General features: G+C 52.2%; 1 protein-coding gene across 1 annotated transcript in view; it reads right to left on the minus strand.

Moving 5' to 3' along the window:
• Positions 1–1137: 1137 nt before the first annotated feature.
• ANKRD55 (ankyrin repeat domain 55) overlaps positions 1138–18665 on the minus strand; it is a 54101-nt gene continuing 36573 nt past the window's right edge. Inside the window, exons 8-11 of the mRNA XM_081133167.1 lie at positions 18226–18393; positions 14363–15024; positions 6552–6644; positions 1138–3979 (exon numbers count right to left, since the gene is read on the minus strand). Coding sequence (XP_080989293.1) covers positions 3858–3979; positions 6552–6644; positions 14363–15024; positions 18226–18393 — 1045 coding nt within the window. The 3' untranslated portion in view covers positions 1138–3857. The remainder of the gene's footprint in view (positions 3980–6551; positions 6645–14362; positions 15025–18225; positions 18394–18665) is intronic.

An 18665-nucleotide genomic window follows, 5' to 3' on the forward strand; every position in this document is an offset into this window, starting at 1 on the left:
CCGTCACCCCTCATCCCGTCCACCAAAGGACCGTGGTTCTGTCCCTGGTCAGGGCACATTCCTGGGCTGCAGGGTCGATCCTCGGTGGGGCACGTGCGGGAGGCAGCTGGTCGATGTCTCTCTTTCCCTTCCTCTCTCTCAAATCAATAAAAACATATCCTCGGGTGAGAATGAAAAGAAAAAAGGCAGTTATGTTGGTGAAATGTAAAAGTAACAGAAAAATCAGAGCAAAGCATTTTATTCTATGAAAACGGTCCTGCTTTTGTAGTGGTTTGTGAAGTTAACGTTCACACGAAGAGAAGAGCTGAGGAGCCCACGCGCTTGGCTTTCACTTTGCTGCCTCCTAAGAGCCAGGACCCCAGGGAGGGCGCGGCCAGAGTGTCACGGTCGCCGTCACCTGCTCGCCGTCTGCGTGTGACTGGTCGCCAGCACGGGGAACGGCGGCGGTGGCCGGTCTGCCTGGCCTCCCCTTTCTCCTTGGAGTGAGCTCACCCCAGGGTGGGTAGTCGGGGAAGAAATGGGACACGGCCCTCGGCTGGCTCGGCTTCCTGTGAGCAGGTGTGTTCGTGTTTGACGCCCGAGAAGGTAACGGGGATCCATTAGCACGCCTGGCCTGGGAGTAAACGCCCCACGACTTTCTGTGGGGTGATCAGCAAAGAGGGGACCGCGGGGTCCCGGCTGGGCTGAGTGGCCCCAGGTTGTGGGCCTGGCCGGTGAAGGACCCTCGACGCCCCCCCCCCCCCGAGTCCCAGGAGCCGCCTCTCCTTCCTGAGCAGACCTGCCGATGCGGGAGCGAGGTCACCTCCGCATGGAGCGCGGCTCTGGGACCGAAACGGCCAGTGACGCGAACGCTCCTCAGAGGCAGGCTTGCCAAGCACGTTATGATTTATTTCTGCCTGGCGGGCGCGGCAGCCACTTTATAAGGCCTGGGCCAGCTCTCCCCCCATGGGCTGCAGAAAGGCTCCGGCTTTGAGCTTCAGGGTCTCGAAGAGTGTTCATACTCTGGCCACCACTTCAACTTTTATTCAGATTTGTTCATGCCTAGAGTCTTTTAAAATTTTTATTTTACTTTTAGGCCCTGAGACTGTGACTCTGAGACGACCACTTAGACTAGAAATAAAAATAGAGAGACAATTTCAAGACTTAATATTTGGTTTTATTAAAAATGTTCTTTGTTTAAATCACACACAAAATAAAGAACCAAAACAGAGAGAACATAGCTTAAATAATGACATTTCCCCTCTAACGAATATAAGAAGATCCTTGTCACTTAACCTCCTATCAGTTTCCTTTACATTATCTGTGTTCTTTTACCTACAGAACAGAGAAGGAAAGAAAGATCACCTGCGGCTGGTCCCGAACAGACCGAGGCGAGGACAGAGAACAGGTGCCGGAAAAGATCATTTCCACTTCTCGACACAAGAACCGAATGCCTGGGAGCCCTTCCCACCCCTCCGCGTCCTGAGTCCTTGGGTCACGCGACCTAAACCAACCATTCTCCTTACCAACAAACAGCGACTGGTTATGTGCCTGACCGAGTAATTCAAACCCACGCATATCTGTTTCCGCACAAAAGATCTCCACTCTGCCTGGCAGATCTACTTACTATAAACAGAACCCAGCTGCTAAGTACCAGGAGAGCCTCGCTTGTCCCCTTGATTCTCGGGGAGCCGGCCTGAGGAAGGCAGGCCACACCCATACCTGGCGTTTGCCCCTCACCAGGTTTGGTGTTTATTTCTTAGCTGTGAGGGCAGTTAAGGGGGAACACATGCATTTCCTGAGTGTCACAGTGTGTGTGGGGGCGCAGTAACAAGGTCAGGCCTGAAGTCACAGAGAGTGCTCCTATGTGAGGACCAGGCTACCTACCTTGAACAAAAAAACTGCCTAAGTCGAGCTTCGAGCCATTAACAGGCCCCCAGCTTACAGGGAGAAGCAGTCTTCACCCACGGGGAGTCGTTAAAGAGTGACTTGGTGAGTGATGAAACCTAAGGGCATGTCCCACGCAGTGGGGAGCCCTGCGTGCACAATATGGGCTTCACTACCCTTGGACTCAGCTCTATTCCATGAAATGTTATAACGCAATACAGTAAAATCTGGGCATGTCACGATCACTCTTGAGACAAGCAATGAGTCCTGTTTTCCAGCATCAGCGTTATCAAAGTGTAGCTTTAAATAATGTGACTTAATTTAAAGTGCTCTTAATTCTGTGTGATTTTAAAAAAAAAAGTCACATCCAGCGACATGCTGGTAAACCAATCTCAAATAAAACAAAGCCCTGAGGTGCAGTGTTTGCCAACTGCCACCTGCTGCGGGACACGTCCTGTGGGTGAGAAGAAAAGTGTGTGAGCCGGTGAGATTCAGGGGCTGTTTATCACTGAGGCCGAGGCTAGCCCACCCTGGCTAACCTAGGCGTGGAGAGCAGGTGTCTACCTGTGGAGGGACGACGGGGGCAGAAGTAGCCGGGTGACACCGGGAACAGCCTCACTGGTACCTACAAAGAACGATTCTGCGCAGATAAAACCATCCTACAGACAAGTCAGAGTAGAATCTGCCCGAGCGCTCCCACCGCCCCTGGCCTCACCGCCTCGGCTGCTGTCTGGCCGGGGAGGTTAAGCCACCGGCACTCTCTGTCATGATCCCTGATTCGACGGCTACCATTGTCCAAACCCTACTGCGCACTAATCACCTCTTTCGGATCACCTCCTACATCTCTCTACCTTGCCAACCCCCCACCTTCCTGCTTCCGTCCCTTCCTCCTCTCCTGGAAAGCATTAAAGGACCGAGGACCGAGTGCCTACGATGTGCCAGGCACCATACGAATTCCTAGAGGTGCAAAGCCAGAGAACTGTGATCTGGCCTCAGAGGAGCTTCTACGAGTTCAGCGCACAGTCTGACCGCTCTAAACAAATGATACTAACGTCAACCAGTAAATGTCATACTTGAGGAATAGCACGCAGCCTCAGAAATAACATGGAGTGACTCTGGTCTTACGTGGCTAAGCCTTGAACTTCAAATCAATCCAAACGGGACACAAGCACCCTGGTAAGGAGATCGGCGCTGCGTTCCAAACTTTGCTAAGTCACAACTTTGGGAATGTCTTGAGGAAGCTGAGATCACTATTTTGAAACAGAAAAACAAGTGATTAAATACACAGAGTATTTTAGGAATGTATGAGAGATGCCTGTTCCGTTCTGTTGGGCCAAGATGTAGACTTTCCCGACACACAAGATCTTCTCTCCATGGGAACGATATAGGACCTGACAGTGTCTACAGGCCGACATGATCAAAGAACCGATGACAGAAATGCTGCCCAGAGACTTGGGCTGCGGCCAGGAACTGACAATATTAGGAAATATTTGCAGAACACTGTATGTACATTTATGTCATAAGCTCTGACAGATTAGGAAATTTACCGCTTTGTTTTTAATTAGCTTTCGTCAGGACAAGGTAGAGTCACCACAATGTGAAGGACAATCATAGAATGTGCTTTTTTGTTTTTTTAATCAGCAAAGCATACTTTAAAAACAAGACACAAAATCGCTCAGAAAGAAAAATACCAGTACACATGTCACAAAGCCAACCAAACACAGCCAAGCGTCCCTGCTGAGAACACATTTTGATGTTTTATTTTGGCATGTAGAGGTCACAACACTCACAGACTTACAAGAGAGGCACAATCCAAGATTTTTAGTGCTTATTTGGAAAATGTCTTTGTTTGGAACAAAGAATTCTGGTAATAAAACGGCGAATGGCTTATAGAATGCAGTTTAGGACATTACTCTTCTAATCTTACAAACTAGAGTAATCTCATCCTCTGACAGCTGAAAATATATAGAATCTGTATTTACAGTCAGTGATCAGTTTTCATCTGCGGTGGGGGCGGCAGAGTGTCCCCTCTCCTCAGTGGCTGTGCCGTGTCCCCGCTGGCTCGGAATGGCAGGGAGCACCCGGTTTGTTCGGAGAGATTCACCAGACAGAACTGGGGTGGAAGATAGAATGAGATACTTTCAAAGTTCGTGAAATGCCAGAAAATAGGCCTCTCTTTTCCTGTGCTGTGGCCTGCCACAATTTATGAGAAGCACCTGGTAACTAAGCCCCAAGATGGTTGACTCCTCTGATTTAAACAGCCCCTCTGTTCAAACTGCAGACAAGATAAGCTACTCTCAAGGTTACATTGTTGCAGCCCCCTCCTCCCAGCTGTTTTCACAACTCTCAAGGCTACATTGTTGCAGCCCCCTCCTCCCAGCTGGTTTCACAACTCTCAAGGCTACATTGTTGCAGCCCCTCCTCCCTGATGTTTTCACAGCTCAGAGATAATTCGGACCAAGGAGTCTCTAGTTAGTAGAAAGTTCCCTCCTCCCCTTCGAACAAGCCTCCTTTGAACTCCTCATAACTTTTGCTCTGAGCATGTTTTATAGGGTTGGGAAATATACTGATAAGTCACCTCCTTAGGACATCTGCCGCACTGCCTCCTGGAAAGCAACCAAAGTATAACTTTTGCCTGGTATGTGCTCAACTTCAAGACAACCCAAACCCTCCCTTCCTTGTCGCCTAGCAACCTACCTGCTTAAAAGCAGGCTGGCCTCTTTGTTTCTTGCCCTCGCATTGATTATCAATGCACCAGCCCTTTTCCTTCTCCGGGAAAGTAAAATGAACTTTCTTTCTGCATCTCTTCTTTCAGTTGTGAAATCTCTCACCGTCCACATCACTGGCCCAAAAGCCCAAGTTTGCTTCTCTCAGAGCCTTGTGAGGAGTGGTGACAGGACAAATGTGTGATTTCTTAAGGGGTGAAGGCATGTCTAAGGAGCTTGTCTTGGAGAGAGCGAGACTGCAGGAGAAAGCTGCGTGTGTGTGTGTGTGTGTGTGTGTGTGTGCGTTTGCAGGCTGACCACATGGAGCCAGGGATGTGAAATATGCACAAATACAAGTCGGGGCCCAGTTTGATGAAAACCTGATGGAGCTGTGTGTGCTGAGGCCAAGTCAGCACAGGGCTCCAACAAGCCCCAGACATCTGCGCTGGGCTTTCATGCGCACCTCAGAAGGGCTCAGGCTTCTTTCAGAAAAAGCACCGTGTATCTTCCATTTCTTTCTCACAGAGCTAAAGTCGGTCAAAGATCTTTTCCCTCCCTCCTCTCCTTGGATTTAATTGTGCAAAGCAAAGCAATGCAAAGCAAATCCCCAGCTTGGCTGCTCTGAGCACTGCCAGGACTTAGGGCTGGTTAAATAGGTGTCTTTGTTTGGACAGCTCAGTCGACTTTCTGCCTAAGGACAAGGTGAGGCTTGAATTTCATTCAGTGATTGAATTCACACCATGGAAAACTCTCCCTTTGCCCAGACCAGGAAGGGCAGAGGAGCTGCTCTGCTAAGGAACAGACCTCTGTTTCTGCCTCTCTTGGTGAGACCTGGATGTATCCCCCCACTTTCCTTTCTGCATAGTGATAGGGCTGTACTAAGACCCCAGGTCCATGGTTTTTACGTAAAGAGTTCTCGAACTTTTGGTTGGTTCCCTCCACACTGTCGCCTGGGGCAGAAAAGGCATAGTGGATATCGACTCTGGAAAACAGTTGCCAAGTGTTTCACATGCTCATCTCATTTATTCCTCCCAACGGTATCACGGGGTTGACACCACTGCTACAGGCTGAGCGGGGAAGCTGACGCGCAGAAATGTGAAGGGACCTGCCTGAAATAGTGAGGGCGGCTCCTCAGTCACTCACCCTCTGCAGTCAAGAGGGGTGGAGGGTGTGTGTGCATGTGCATGTGTGTGCACGTGTCTGTGTGCTTGAGCATGTTTTATAGTGGGGGGCTGGGCTGGGCTGGGCTGGGGAGAAAAGGAAGGACCTCAGTGTCCAGGGAGCATTGCGTGTGTCAGGAGGCAGCTGACTCGGACCCTGGGGTTCTGCTCTTGGCTCTGCTACTCACTAGGTGAGTTGTGCTGAGCGAGTCACGTAGCCTCCCCAGACTCAGTTTCCTCATCTACACAATTCCTGCCTCAGTCACAGAATTTCTGGGTGTGTGGCCAAAATCTGCTTTACAACAAGCACCCAGGTGATACTTTCAAACACTCAGACATGAAGGTTGCTGGCTGAATGGAACCTACTGACACATCGTGAGAATTTTTGTATAAACTATAACAGAAGTCAATACCCAGAGCAATGCTGGCCTACCTGATTAACAGTGCTTAGCCCGTGAGCACCCGGGGGTGGACCCTCTCTGTCCCTCACAGTCGGGAAACCAATGCCAGAGAGCAGCCTCGGGAGAACGATTTGTAAAGCACCGTCTAAAACCCGTTAAATAGTACATAGCAAAATAAACTCTGTCACGGTTTTTTAGTCCAAACAGAAAAGTTCCTCAAGGGAAGAAGCAACTTTTTTTTTTAAACAAGCACCACCAAGCTGGATGGAACTTTAAAGACTGTCTCTATTCCTGTTTCCTGCAATTTACAAGTTTTGGCACCTATCTCTTGAAAATCGAAAGTAAACTGAAATAGCATTGAGTTGCGTCCAGACGTGTTAACACTCGCAGAGGAAGCTGAAGAAGTTGGTAATACTTACATTTTTGGTCGGCCAGGAGAGCTAGGCTGTTCCGGGTGAAGGGAAGGTCTCTGATTTGGGGTCTATTTGGGGAGAGATGCTGAAAATTTTGTCCTGGGGACAAACATATTTGCATTAATCATTTAAGACTCGACCAAGTGCAAATTAGAAAATCTAGTGGATAAGAGAATCGTAAACTGTTAGAGATCATACATTTAAGATGCTAACAACAACAGCAATGTAATAATAACAATAGCCACACTTGATTGAATTTCTATTACATGCCAGGCACTGTTTAAATGAAAGAAAAAGGTATAGAAAGTTACATCTGGAACTAACTAGTTTAAATAAAATTTTATAAACAAGCACAGTTGGTCGCCATGCTATAAAACTGAAAAGTTTGAAAAGTAAACTAGGGCATAAATTATCACGTGTTCACCAAATCTGTGACGAATGAAGGGGTGCTGAGTAGGATATACTCTTCTGCACAGTGTTTCCCGTCCTGGTTGTACGCAGGAATTATCTGAGGAGCTGAAAAACGACTGCTGCCCTAACCAAGCCCCAGACCAATGAAATGAGAGCCTCTGGGGCTGGGGCAGCTAGGATGGAGCAGCCGGGATTGGGAATCACTGCAGCAGAAGATGGGCGTGGGTGAAAGTCCTGGGAGGTCACAATTGTCTAATGTAAACTCTAAGCAGTGCTGTTCTGAAGCCGCATGTATCAGCTCTTGGGAGCTGATGGCCAAATTTTCAGGAATTCTGTGACCCGACTGACATCACACTGGTGGCTGACATTTCCCACGACCGGAGTATTTACACCATGGAAATGGGCAAGCACTGATTTTTCTTCTGGAAGGGAAGCCGTTAGACATTTGGCAACACACTATCAATTACCTGAGACTAGAAGGGGCTACACAAGTTATTTGAGTCCATTGTAAAAGCTGACCAAGTGGTATAATGAACAGGAGCTTGGGCTCTGGAGTCAGACAGGATCAGGCTCGATTCCTGGCTTAGGCGAGCAATGCTCCCCCTCTAACCCTCCAATCTCCTCATATATAAAATGGTGAAAATAATGTATATCTGTCTTTTCCAGTTGTCACAAAGATTAAGTAGGGGAACAAATGTAAAGCATTTAGTGCACAGGGTTAACACTCAGTAACCATCAGCAGTTACAGCAGTTTTAGTCTATGGAGTGTTTAACGTCTACTAGGAATCAGGGCCACTACAGCAATGCTCACGGGTTTAAGTCTTCCACGGAGGCGAAGTAGTTCCTATAAAAAGGAGGGGGAGGGAGGAGCATTAGCCAAGACCCGCCTCTCATTCCTGCAGGTGAGTCCCAGGGGGCATCTGCAGGCCAGACACCTGAGCAGTGCTGTTTGGTGAAGACTGAACAACACTTCCAGTCTCCCTGGTGGATATTTTGCTATCATATTTATATTCCTTTGGACCCTGAAGGCCAAATAACTTCATAAGCCATTATTTTAAAAAAAACCCAACACAACAAAAAACAAAACTTTCTTGAGTAGAATTACAGTAAAACCCATATCAGCTCATATGTTATTTATCCATGAACATCAGAGCAGAAATTTGCAAAACCAAGAACTCAGATAATGATAATTATGGGCAATGTTTATTAAGCACTTACTATTGTTAGAAACCGGGCTAACTACCACAGGCGTAATCTCCTGCAATCCCGATAATCACTGTCCCTTGTGGGGCAGACTCTGTTATTATCACTGTCATCACAGACACTGTCGCTTGAGGGAATTCTCGAAAGTGCTCAAGGTCACACACTGTAAGTGACAGAGCCTGGGCTCCAACTCAGGTCTGTCTGACCCTAAAACTCAAGCTATCCCTCCTTCCCAGGAGCCAAAGCAGTGCTGGTGGGCTGGGAGAAGGGGGCAGGAGGGGCCGGCAGGGGTGAGGGAGGTGAGAGGGAGGTCGACTTTGTTGACCCTGGCGGTCAGACAGCGTGGAGCTGTGCACAGCCCAGAGCCTTCCTGCCTGTGCTGCGGGCCCCTCTGGGGCGTGTTCAGCTGGGGGGAGAGGGTCAAGCAGCATTGTCCTCGAGCGAGAAGGCAGGAGAGGTTTTCCCATGTACATGGATGACCCAGAGTGAATGGAGGAGACTAATCTTAAACACGTAAATAAACTCGACCTTCGTCTGCTGCCTGGTCACGCTGTTCCTGAGTCCAGAGCTCAGAGGAGGCGAGGCGCCCGCGCAGGGCTCGCAGGGCATGCCTGGGAGAGACCAGTAAGGGGTGTCTCTGAGGCCCAGGAGGGCGGCGAGGGCATTGCAGAGGAGAGAGGGCCCCAGGAGCTTAAGGTGTCTCAGTCCCCTAGACCTCACTTCCTCCCAGCTCTGTGACCTTGGGCAGGTAGGCTGACCTCTCTGTGCCTCCCTCTGTCTACCTCTAGACTGGGGTGAAAACTCTCCTTGCTGCGGTTGGTACTAGCTCACTGCCCAGAGGAGGCCCCGCAGGGTGGAGCTGGCCTTTCATGGTGAACAGTGAGCAGGAGTCACGACTCCTCCAGAGGTCAGAGGCCAGGGGGATTTTTAACCCAGGTGAGTTTTGAGCTGGTTCTTCAAAGAGGGCAGGAATCTGTCAAGCACACAGCCAGCGGAAGGTAAAAGCAACAGCTGCAAGGACGGCACCGAGGGAAAAAGCCGGGGATGTGGAGGAACAGGGAGGCGCTGGAGGAACGGGGGCTGCTCCAGGGACAGGAGGGGGGGAGCCCGGCAGGTGCGGAGGCCGGGGTGGGGGGGAGGCCGCCTGCGGGGGGCTCTGCCTGCCTCTGCCCCGGAGACGCGGAGCCCTGGTGGGTTACACGGAGGGGGACCTGCCGGGGGGAGGTGCGGTCCTGCTGGGAGGGCCCGGAACCTCCCGCGGAAGGAAGTTCTCAGAGGGACCCAGCAGGCTCCTGCTTTCCCCGCGGAGGCTGGTGAGCGACCAGGCGGGCAGCCGCCCCGGGGCCTCTGCTGCATTTTCTCTGAAGGCTGCTGGGCGGCTGTGGCGGGTGGCGCCGGGTCCTCCATCAGGAAAGCGCCTCGGCCCCCCTCTCCGCCCAGCGCACTGACCGGTCTCAGTAAACGCTGGGCACCAACCGTCGCAGGAAAATGCAGGGCCGCTGGTGCAGCGCCGGGCACCTGTGCCAGGGATGCGAAGCCAGCGGCTCCGAGCCCCTCATTCCTGCCGGGCCCAGGGCGAGGAAGGAGGAAACCCGAAGTCCTGGCCACGTTCGAGCGGGGCTGCGGTGCCGGGATGGACGCATCCGGTCGCTTCGCCGCGTCTGGCCCCCGCAGCACACATGGCGGGCGCCCGGGGCAGAAAGCAGCCGAGCTCCGACCCGCCCAGGCTGACGAAGCTGCGACTGACAGACGCCAACGAAACGCCAGCTGTGGCCCAGAGGCCTCGGCGGTTCTAAAAACAACACTTCCGGTTGGGTTAGAAATGTCCACAGACATAAAATCCACGGGCAGGGAAGTCTTTTCCTTTCAGGGACGACAATGTAATTTCTAAGAAAATTGCATCGCAGGTGATGAATTGGTGAGCTGCTGACCGGCTGGACCTGGGAACTGAAGAGAGAAGTTCGTGGCCACGCTGATACCTTCCCACGTAGGAGGGCTGGGTTCAAGTTCTGAATACGTCACAAATGGGTTGTAACACTTGGGACAAATTAGTTTTACTTTTCTAGGCCGCGTGAGTTATAACTGGAAAGGGCCCCGTGAAACAAAACGGTCCCGGCGCGGGATCCGGAGGGTAAGGAACTGTCGCCTGGAGACAGGACATGTCTTGTTGATTAATCGGGGTCATCCAGGAAACAGAGACCTCTCTGGGTCTTTGAGACAAGACAGAGGGGATTTAATACAAACAGCTGGTTATACTGGTGCTGGCAAAGCTGAGAAGCCAAACACAGCACAGGGCAGGGCGGAGGGCGACCCAGACAGCAGCCCCGGCAGGAAGACGCCACCACCTCGAGGCTGCAGAGCGCAGCAAGGGGGTGGTCCTGCCAAGGCCCAGAAACTCCTGGGAGCTGGACCAGCAGAGGGGGGCCCTGGGGAGGGAGCTGGGAGAAGGAGCCCCCGAGGGAGATGCCACAGCAAGCAGAGGGACACTGCGTAGAACTACACGGCTCCCTCCTCCTGTTCCCCTTTCCCAGCCGTGTCTCCTGGCACGTGGCCCGAAGAGCCTGGAAGCAGCTGGCAAGGGAGGCTGGGAAGCGTGGCTCCCGGGGATACCGGGCAGAGCAGCTGGCAGACGACCAGATCGCAGAGCGAATGGGCAGGTGACGCTTATTTCATCACCCTTAAAGCAAAGGTCATGTGGTCAGTGCCCGAGGCACCTGGCCGGCCACAGTGAAACGTGGCCGGTGTGCGCGTCTATAGTGCTGTGTTCAAGTCGCCGCATCCACGCATTTCGTCTGAACGGCAACCCAGCCCCGAAGAGATAGGTGTCTCCTCCCATTTTTCAGGTGAGGAGACAAGACAGAGGGGAAATTAAGCAGCAGCGATTAAGTGGCGGAGGCAGAACCCGAACCCAGACAGCCTGGCTTCGGACCCTTAGCCCCTGGAGGTGCTGGCTCTCGATAAATGAGGATTATAGACGCTGTGTAGCCATTGAATGAACGAGTGAGCGATGGAGGTCCTTCCATTAAAACACCCTGGGATCTCGCACCCAAACACGAGGGGAGAAAATCGATCTGAAGTCGGACGCACGGTCATTTTGGCAGATCCGTGTCCCTGAAAGCTCGGGTACTGGCTGTGGATTCTCAGGTGAGTTCCCTTAATCGTGACTCAGTTGCCCAGAATGGCTCCTGGTTATCAGCATCGAAAACACCGGTGGAAAAAATAAACGCCTCGACAGAGGTACAGGAGTCGTTTACGATTCCCTCGGAACTTCAGGTTCTCTCGCAGGCTCCGCGTCTCCCTCTCTGCTACGCTGCTGTTCAACCCGGGAATTTTCTCGTTCAGCGGGAAACGGAAGCCGGCCCTTAAACCAAGTTCACTGAACTTCCTTTTCTTTCAAATAATATCAGACGTCTTAGGAGGCACATGGAACAGAATCCTAGCTCTCCAGCCAACGCCTGGCCTCTCTTCTCTGTTAGGAACAAAAATCCAATTTTGGATGGACAGCCATGCGCCCTGTAGTTCTCAAGACTACGGTTCTCAGCCTCCCTTGCAGCTACGCCGACCATGTGACGCAGGTTCTGGCTCAGGAGACAAAAGCGGGCGAGTGGGACTGAACGGAAGGTGCCTTCTGGCCGGAGCTGACTCAGCTGGGGGGCCTCACTTCTTCCCTCTCCCAACTTCCTTCCTCCCGTGAAACGCTCTGAAGGATGGAGGCCACATACAGGGTGTCCCCCCAAAATGTACACGCACTTTAACAGCTGATGGCTCAATTTTGAAAATGAAATGTATCTTAATAAACACTGCCTTTATAACTATTCAAAGTATGTGTGTACATTTTGGGGGACACCCTGTATTTAAGCGACGGAGCCCACGGAGGGAGGGAGCCTGGGTCTCCGGTGATCATGGAGCGGTTGAACCCCTGGAAACAACCTACTTCAGACATTTTTCCTACGACAGCAGTGAACTTCTACGTTGTTTAAGCCACTGTTCCCTTGGGTTTCTGTCACAGGCAGCTGAAGCCAATAAAAACAAATATAGAAAAATAAAGAAAGGACGTGAAATCATTAAAGCTGAACTGTACGGTAACTTGTGACTGGTGACCACTCACAGGATTACACACGTGTTAGTACAGAGTGTGTCTAATAAGACCATCGGCCGTTACAACGGAATAGTCTCTGCCATTCTTTTAAATGTCAATGGCATTGAGATCACTCAACTAACCAGTTTATATATTTTTTGTTTTCCCTTGACAATTGCACAGCATTTAAAGGAAACCAAATAAAAGTTTTCTGGGTTGATGTGCACTTGCAACTTATAGGGAAAGTAAATCACAAAAGTCTAAGCTTTTTGAAGGACTGTCATCGAAGCATCTGTGTCCTTTACATGAGTTTATTGTCTGGTCTCTAGAAGGTGGGTCTGGACACCGGTATCTTGTGTTTACCCAAATGATAAAAATAACAAAGTGTGTTCTAGGCAAAAAAAGGAAAGATGACCCAAGGCTGTTTTGGAAACAGAAAAAGAACAGGACTCTCAAAAACTTAAAAGGATTTTCAAAAGAGAGCGTGTTAGTTGGGGCGGGACGAACCCCGGAAAGCAGGCTGGGTGAAGCCCTGGAGACCACTCGGTGTCAAAAGATGATGAACTCAGTTCTTCCCTCCCTGTCCTTCACCGAAAAAAGCAAAAGCGGGCCCCGGGCCGCCAGCCAAAGGCCTCGGTGCAGGAAGTCAAGTTTCGAGTGGAGCTTCCCCAGACTCCAGGGAACAGCCTCCGTGGGCTCAGTCGCGTCCGTCCTGTGCTAGATACGAATCAGCATGTGTGAGGGGCCCGGGCACACGCGAGTCAGTGACAGAAGCCAGGCTCCTGCTGCTGCTGAAAAAACACAGCCCCCTCTTGGTCTTTCATTCCTCCACTTTTAACCAAAATATGGCTTCAAGGGGGAAGGGGATGTGCAGCGGGAAGAGATTAACCAAAGAACTTACGTGCACATATGTGTAATCCGTGGACAGGCCCGGGGAGGGGGCCTGAGGAGGGTGGAGGGGGTCAATGGGGGGAAAAGGGGGACATCTGTAATACTTTCAACAATAAAGATAAATGAAAAAGAGGGAGGTGTGTCATTTTCCCGAAACCCTGCCGTAAGAAAAGACAACAGGGAAACACTGAGAAAGATCGACTGACTCGACAGCAGAGTCCACTGGGCGGGACCCAGGATAGTGACGTCCGCGTGGGGTACAAGGGGCTCTGGGCCCTCAGGTCGGCCCGATGTTCCCAAGTGAGGATTTGGGCGCAGTCTTGCCAGATTTTTCAAATTCTCAAGAGAAGCTAGAATTTTAGATTTTTGTGCAAAACGTCATTATTTTTAGATATCAGTAATTATCGCTTGAAAACAAACGCGATGCGCTGGTAATAAGCCCATCTCGGGAGAATTTTGCAGCCTCTGCTCTAGGGCAGTGCTCCCAGTCTCCGGTGTACACCCGTCACCCACGGGCCATCTTTAAGATAAAAATCCATTTCAGTGTGGTGCATTTCTTTAAAAGGGGGCAAATACATACATATGTATTTTTATGTATGTAAAATTCTTTAGTGTGATACATTTATTTAAAAGGGGGATAGATACATATTTAATGCATATAAATATATATGTGTGTATATAAAATATCTCTGGAAAAATAGACAAAAGTTAATGACATTGATAATGTGGATGGGGGACTGAGGAATGGGGACGAGGCGGGAGGGAGAGCTGTCCCCTAACTGCACATGGGGAGCCCTGAACCGTGGGTGTGGGGCCGCGTTCCCTTTCCACACGTGAATGCACGAGGCATGGCCACGGTCAGCAGGTCCGCAATGGGGATGGACCGACTGATGTGAAACAGTCACACAAACCAATCAGCCCCTCAGGGATCCCCCTCCCCCAAAGAATCCTCTCGAGTGGAAATAGTAACCTCCCTGCTCTGACATGCCAGCCCCCACGGCTGCCGGGTCGGTGAGAAGACTCAGGCGTCTCTTAGAACTGCTCTCGTGGGGTGTGGGGGGGCACAGGACGTGTCCACAGCCCGGAGGTCTCGAATCGGGTGGATTCAGGGAAGAAAGGAGACCGACTGCTCACCTCCTTGGCTCTGGCCCCACCCTCCAGGCTCCAAACCAGAACCTGAGACAGGTCCTCAGAGAGCTGCCGGGAAGCAGGAAGCAAGAAGCCAGGACTTTACCTGATGACAGGTCACGCAGGTGAGGAAGGTGCCGAGGCCCCAGGACTTCCTGGTACCTGGACCTGCCGGCGAGCAACCTGTCCAGCAGCTTCTCGGCGGGAGACCCGGTCCACGCCTTGCGGAGCACCTGGCCGCAGTTGCCTCCCCAGGGCTGGTCCAGCAGGGCCGGGCCGCCAGTCCTGTTGTCCAGTAAATCCTGCTCGCTGCGGCTCTTCTGAGATTTTGGGGCCACGTGCTGGGTGCCGGGGCCCAGGCTCACGTGGGCAGGAGCCCCGTGGGAGGCCATCAGGAGGTGACTGCCCAGGGTGATGGGCGGGAGGCTCTGCGTTCTGATTGGTGGAAGCCCCTGACGGGCCACCGGCTTCTTCTCTGGCAAGAGGTACCTTGAATTCTCCGGGGTCCTCTTTTTAAAGTCAACCATAGCCACCCGGTCCCCAGGCTGTTCTTGGCAGTTGGTATCCACGATGCTGTCGAAGGTGGTGATGATGTCATCGACTTCCGAGCTGTGCTCCCCCCCGGGGCCGTCCCCGCTGGGATCCTTCGGGGAGGCCCTCGGCTCTCCTCTCCTGCTCTTGCAGAAGATCTGGTTGAGCACGCCGAATCGGCCCTCCCTCTTCGGGGGCCTGCCGCTCTGGGAAGGCGGGGGCCGAGCAGGCTCCGTCCTATAAAATAACAGGGATAGACGTGAGGTTAGCGAGTGCCAGCGACACCTCTGACCCAGACCCCCGTCCAGTCCGCCCGTCTGGGCGGGATGTCTCAGGTCCTTCAGACACCTAAGCCCTCTCCAGTCAAGGTGATGCGCCTGGACTCCGGACCTGCTTCCAGAGCAGTGACTTTCAAACGGTGCCCTGCGAGAATGTTTAACACACGCAATGCCTGACTGTTTAGTGAGGGGCATTGACCTCTTTTCCCTGGATTATCAAATAAAAACAGGACAACAGCTGCCCGGCTGGCCTGGCTCAGCGGTTGAGCATTGACCCATGAGCTGGGAGGTCACTGGTTCCACTCCCGGTCCGGGCACCTGCCCAGGCTGCGGGCTCCAGCCCCGGTAGGGGGCCCGCGGGAGGCAGCCGATCAATGTTTCTGTCTCATCTTGATGTTTCTCTTTCTCTCTCCCTCTCCCTTTCTCTCTCTGAAATCAATAAAAACGTGTTTTTTTTAAAAAAAAATGACAACAGCCAACACAACAACATGTGCCAGGTATAAATCAATCAAAGTTAAATCTGTTTTTTTCGTCAGATCGGCAAAAAAAAATGTATTTTTGGGTGTGCTGCAGAATTTTAGTAATTAGTTTATGTGACACGAGATGGAAAAGGTAGGAACTCGCTGGTCTGGTCAGAGTTCCCTTGAGGGGGTCCATTCTCTCCCGGCCAGACACGTCTTAGCCTCATTCCTCTTGTTCCCTGTGACTCATCCTTTCACAATCTACCCCTAGATGATGTTTTCACAGGGAAAAAGAGCTGAAAATGGCCTGGAGCAGTCCTGTCCTCACGTCCAAGGCGGGTAGGGCGGGCGGGTGGGGTCAGCTTCCCTCAGGGAGGTGAAGGCCAAGGTGCGCCCGAGCTGCACCCGCTGGGCCGGGGCGGGCGGGGTGTCAGGGGGGCTGTGGCCTCGGAGGCTCCGACGGGGACCCGGGAGACCTGGGCCGAGCCCGACACTGTCCACCGCAGGAAGCCTGCCCGTTCTTTGCTGTTTGTGTGGGTTTTGTTTCCATTTCGGTTTTCACTAAATTTCCTATTGAAAAAAATGCTTTTTAGCAAAGTGTACTAAAGGGGGCCCAGGGAAGCAGCTCTGGCTGGGCGTCGCTGCAGGAGAGGAGGCGTGAAGGCCGAGGGGGGCGGAGGAAAGTGGGCGCCGGGAGGGGCAGGCGGCTTCCAAGGAGGAAAGGTCAGCGCGGCCGGGGCCTCGGCTCTTCTCCTTCGCGGAGTTCCCCCTCCGCCGCTTCTGCTTTTGCTCCTCGGAAAATTTTGTTACTCTCTCCTGAGGCCACAAGCGACTTCGCGCTCTCTGAGGTCAAGGAAACGGTGACACCTGACCCGCGAGCAGGCCCGACAGCCGGCCTGCCGCAGACTCTTCAGGGCCAGACGCTGGAATCTGGACTCTGAAAAACACCACTTATTTTGGCCGCACGGACTGAGTGTTTGTTCTGCAGGTCCCACGGCCAGGCAGCGACTCTTTACTCCCATGAAGATATTTTTAGGTTCCTCTCTCACCCTCCAGCGGGCTTTCTGAGATATCGAACACAACTTCCGGACGCCCAACCCGAGAGAACGAACCCCAGGGGGTCGCTAATATTTTCTCAAGTTTCCTTCTGTAGACGTGTCCCTGTGTAATTCATGCCACAGCAGCACCTTCCTTTGTGCCAGGTTGTGACTTAGGCGAGTGGGTCTCAAAGTGTGGGCCACCGAACCCTAGGGAGGGGATCCTGACAGTCTTTAGGGGTTTCATGGGGTTAAAACGATATTTGTAATAATGTCGGGATGGGATTGTCTTTTTTACTTGGCTGCTTTTTGGACCAAGGGTGCAACAGAGACAGGGGGGAAACTGTGGGCCACTTGGCACAAATCCAGACAATAGCCCCACTGGACTTGCATTATAAAAATTGCCATTTAACTTAATAATGCCCAGTAAAGGTTATTACTTCTATTAAATATTGATCCTTGAGGATACGTTTTTTGACAGAACAGGAAGTGCTCATAAGCAATTCTACCCTAGACTCAAGTATGGCGACTGCTTTGAGGGGCGCCCGGCCGGCTGAACCGGACCCGTTTTCACAGGGACACCGTTTCTGTGACTTACAGACACACATGGGTATGAAAAGCGGGGCAGCTGCAGAAATTTCCTCAAAAATGAACAAAGGGAGCCTGTCGTTTCAAGGTAAACAATCAACAGTCATTGTGGCCCAGGACAGAAGTCTAGCTTTTGAGCAAAAATTAGAATTTTGGAAAACATGACCGCACACAGTGCACTTGGCAGCTCCCTGACACGTGAAGCTTTTCCGACAGTTCCAGGGGTGATGTTAGGGTTTGGGGTGATATTAGGGATGATATTAACAAACGTGATTTTTCGTTATACTCTAATGATTGAATTTTTTTAAATTCAATTGAATTTTTAGATTTTATTGATTTTAGAGAGAGAGGAAGAGAGAGGGAGGGAGAGAGAGAAACATTCATGTGAGAGAAACATCAGCTGGCTGCCTTCCAACCAACTGGGGATCGAACCCAAACCCCAGGCATAGGCCTCGACCGGAATTGAACTGAGACCCTTCGGTGCAGGGGACGATTCTCCAACCCACCGAGTCCCCGGCCAGGGCCGTGTGATCTTTGGATATTATATAATGAGATGTGTAACTGGGAAGATATTCATAACTAAGTGAACCAATAATTTCCAAAGGACCAAAGCAAGACGTAGTAAACTGTGTGTGCAGGCGAGTGGGTTAGAATGGGACCCGGCAGGAAGGGCCAGGGATGGTTGGGCGTCATCCAGTGCGCGGAAAGGTCGCTGCTCCGATTCCCGGTCGGGGCACGTGCTGGGGCTAGTGGGCTCCGTTCCTGGTTGGGGGCATGCAGGAGGCAGCTGATGGGTGCTTGGCTCTCGCATCAATGTCTCTCTCTCTCTAAAAATCAATTTTAAAAATCTTAAATAAAAAAAAAGTCCCCTGAATGTTAGGCTGCTGGAATCGGGCTCGCTGCTCTCACTTTGCTCCAGAGTCGAAAAGAGGTCCCTGGGCTTAGACGCCGGCAAACCCGATCCCCAAGCTATAGCTGGTTTGGCGCCTCAGTCGTTTAAACAATTTAACCCCCCCCCCCCCCCCCCCGTCGACCTCAGAGAGGGCGAGACACACGTGCGCCCGCTGAGCTCACCTGCTCTCCCGGGAGAGGAGCCGGACGCAGGCCGCGTGGCCCCCGCACAGGGCGTAGGCCAGGGGCGCGCTCTCGTTGATGTCCCGCAGGTTGCTGTCCGCGCCCAGGTCCAGCAGGGACCGCACGCACTCCGCCTTGCCCGCGGCGGCCGCCCAGTGCAGGGGTGTCCTGGGAACCACGGGAAGGGACCACACAGTGATGAGAAGGGGGTGGGTCGGGCGGCTCGGCCCCCGGGAGGGCGCGTTTCTGCGTCTGCGGAAACGGCGTGTGTTACGGGGCTTCGGGGCGACGGTGTTCTCGCGGGGGACGCCCCTCCTCTAGTCTGCTTCCCCTGGCCCTCCGCCTTCCTGGCCTAACCGAGAATCTCCTAGAAGAGGAAGGGATGGGGCAAAGAGTGGGGCCAACTTTAAGTCTCTTCATGCTTCACGCCGACCTGCCGT

Source organism: Miniopterus schreibersii, assembly GCF_964146895.1.
Source record: "Miniopterus schreibersii genome assembly, chromosome: 3".
In the NCBI taxonomy this organism is placed as follows: Eukaryota; Metazoa; Chordata; class Mammalia; order Chiroptera; family Miniopteridae; genus Miniopterus; species Miniopterus schreibersii.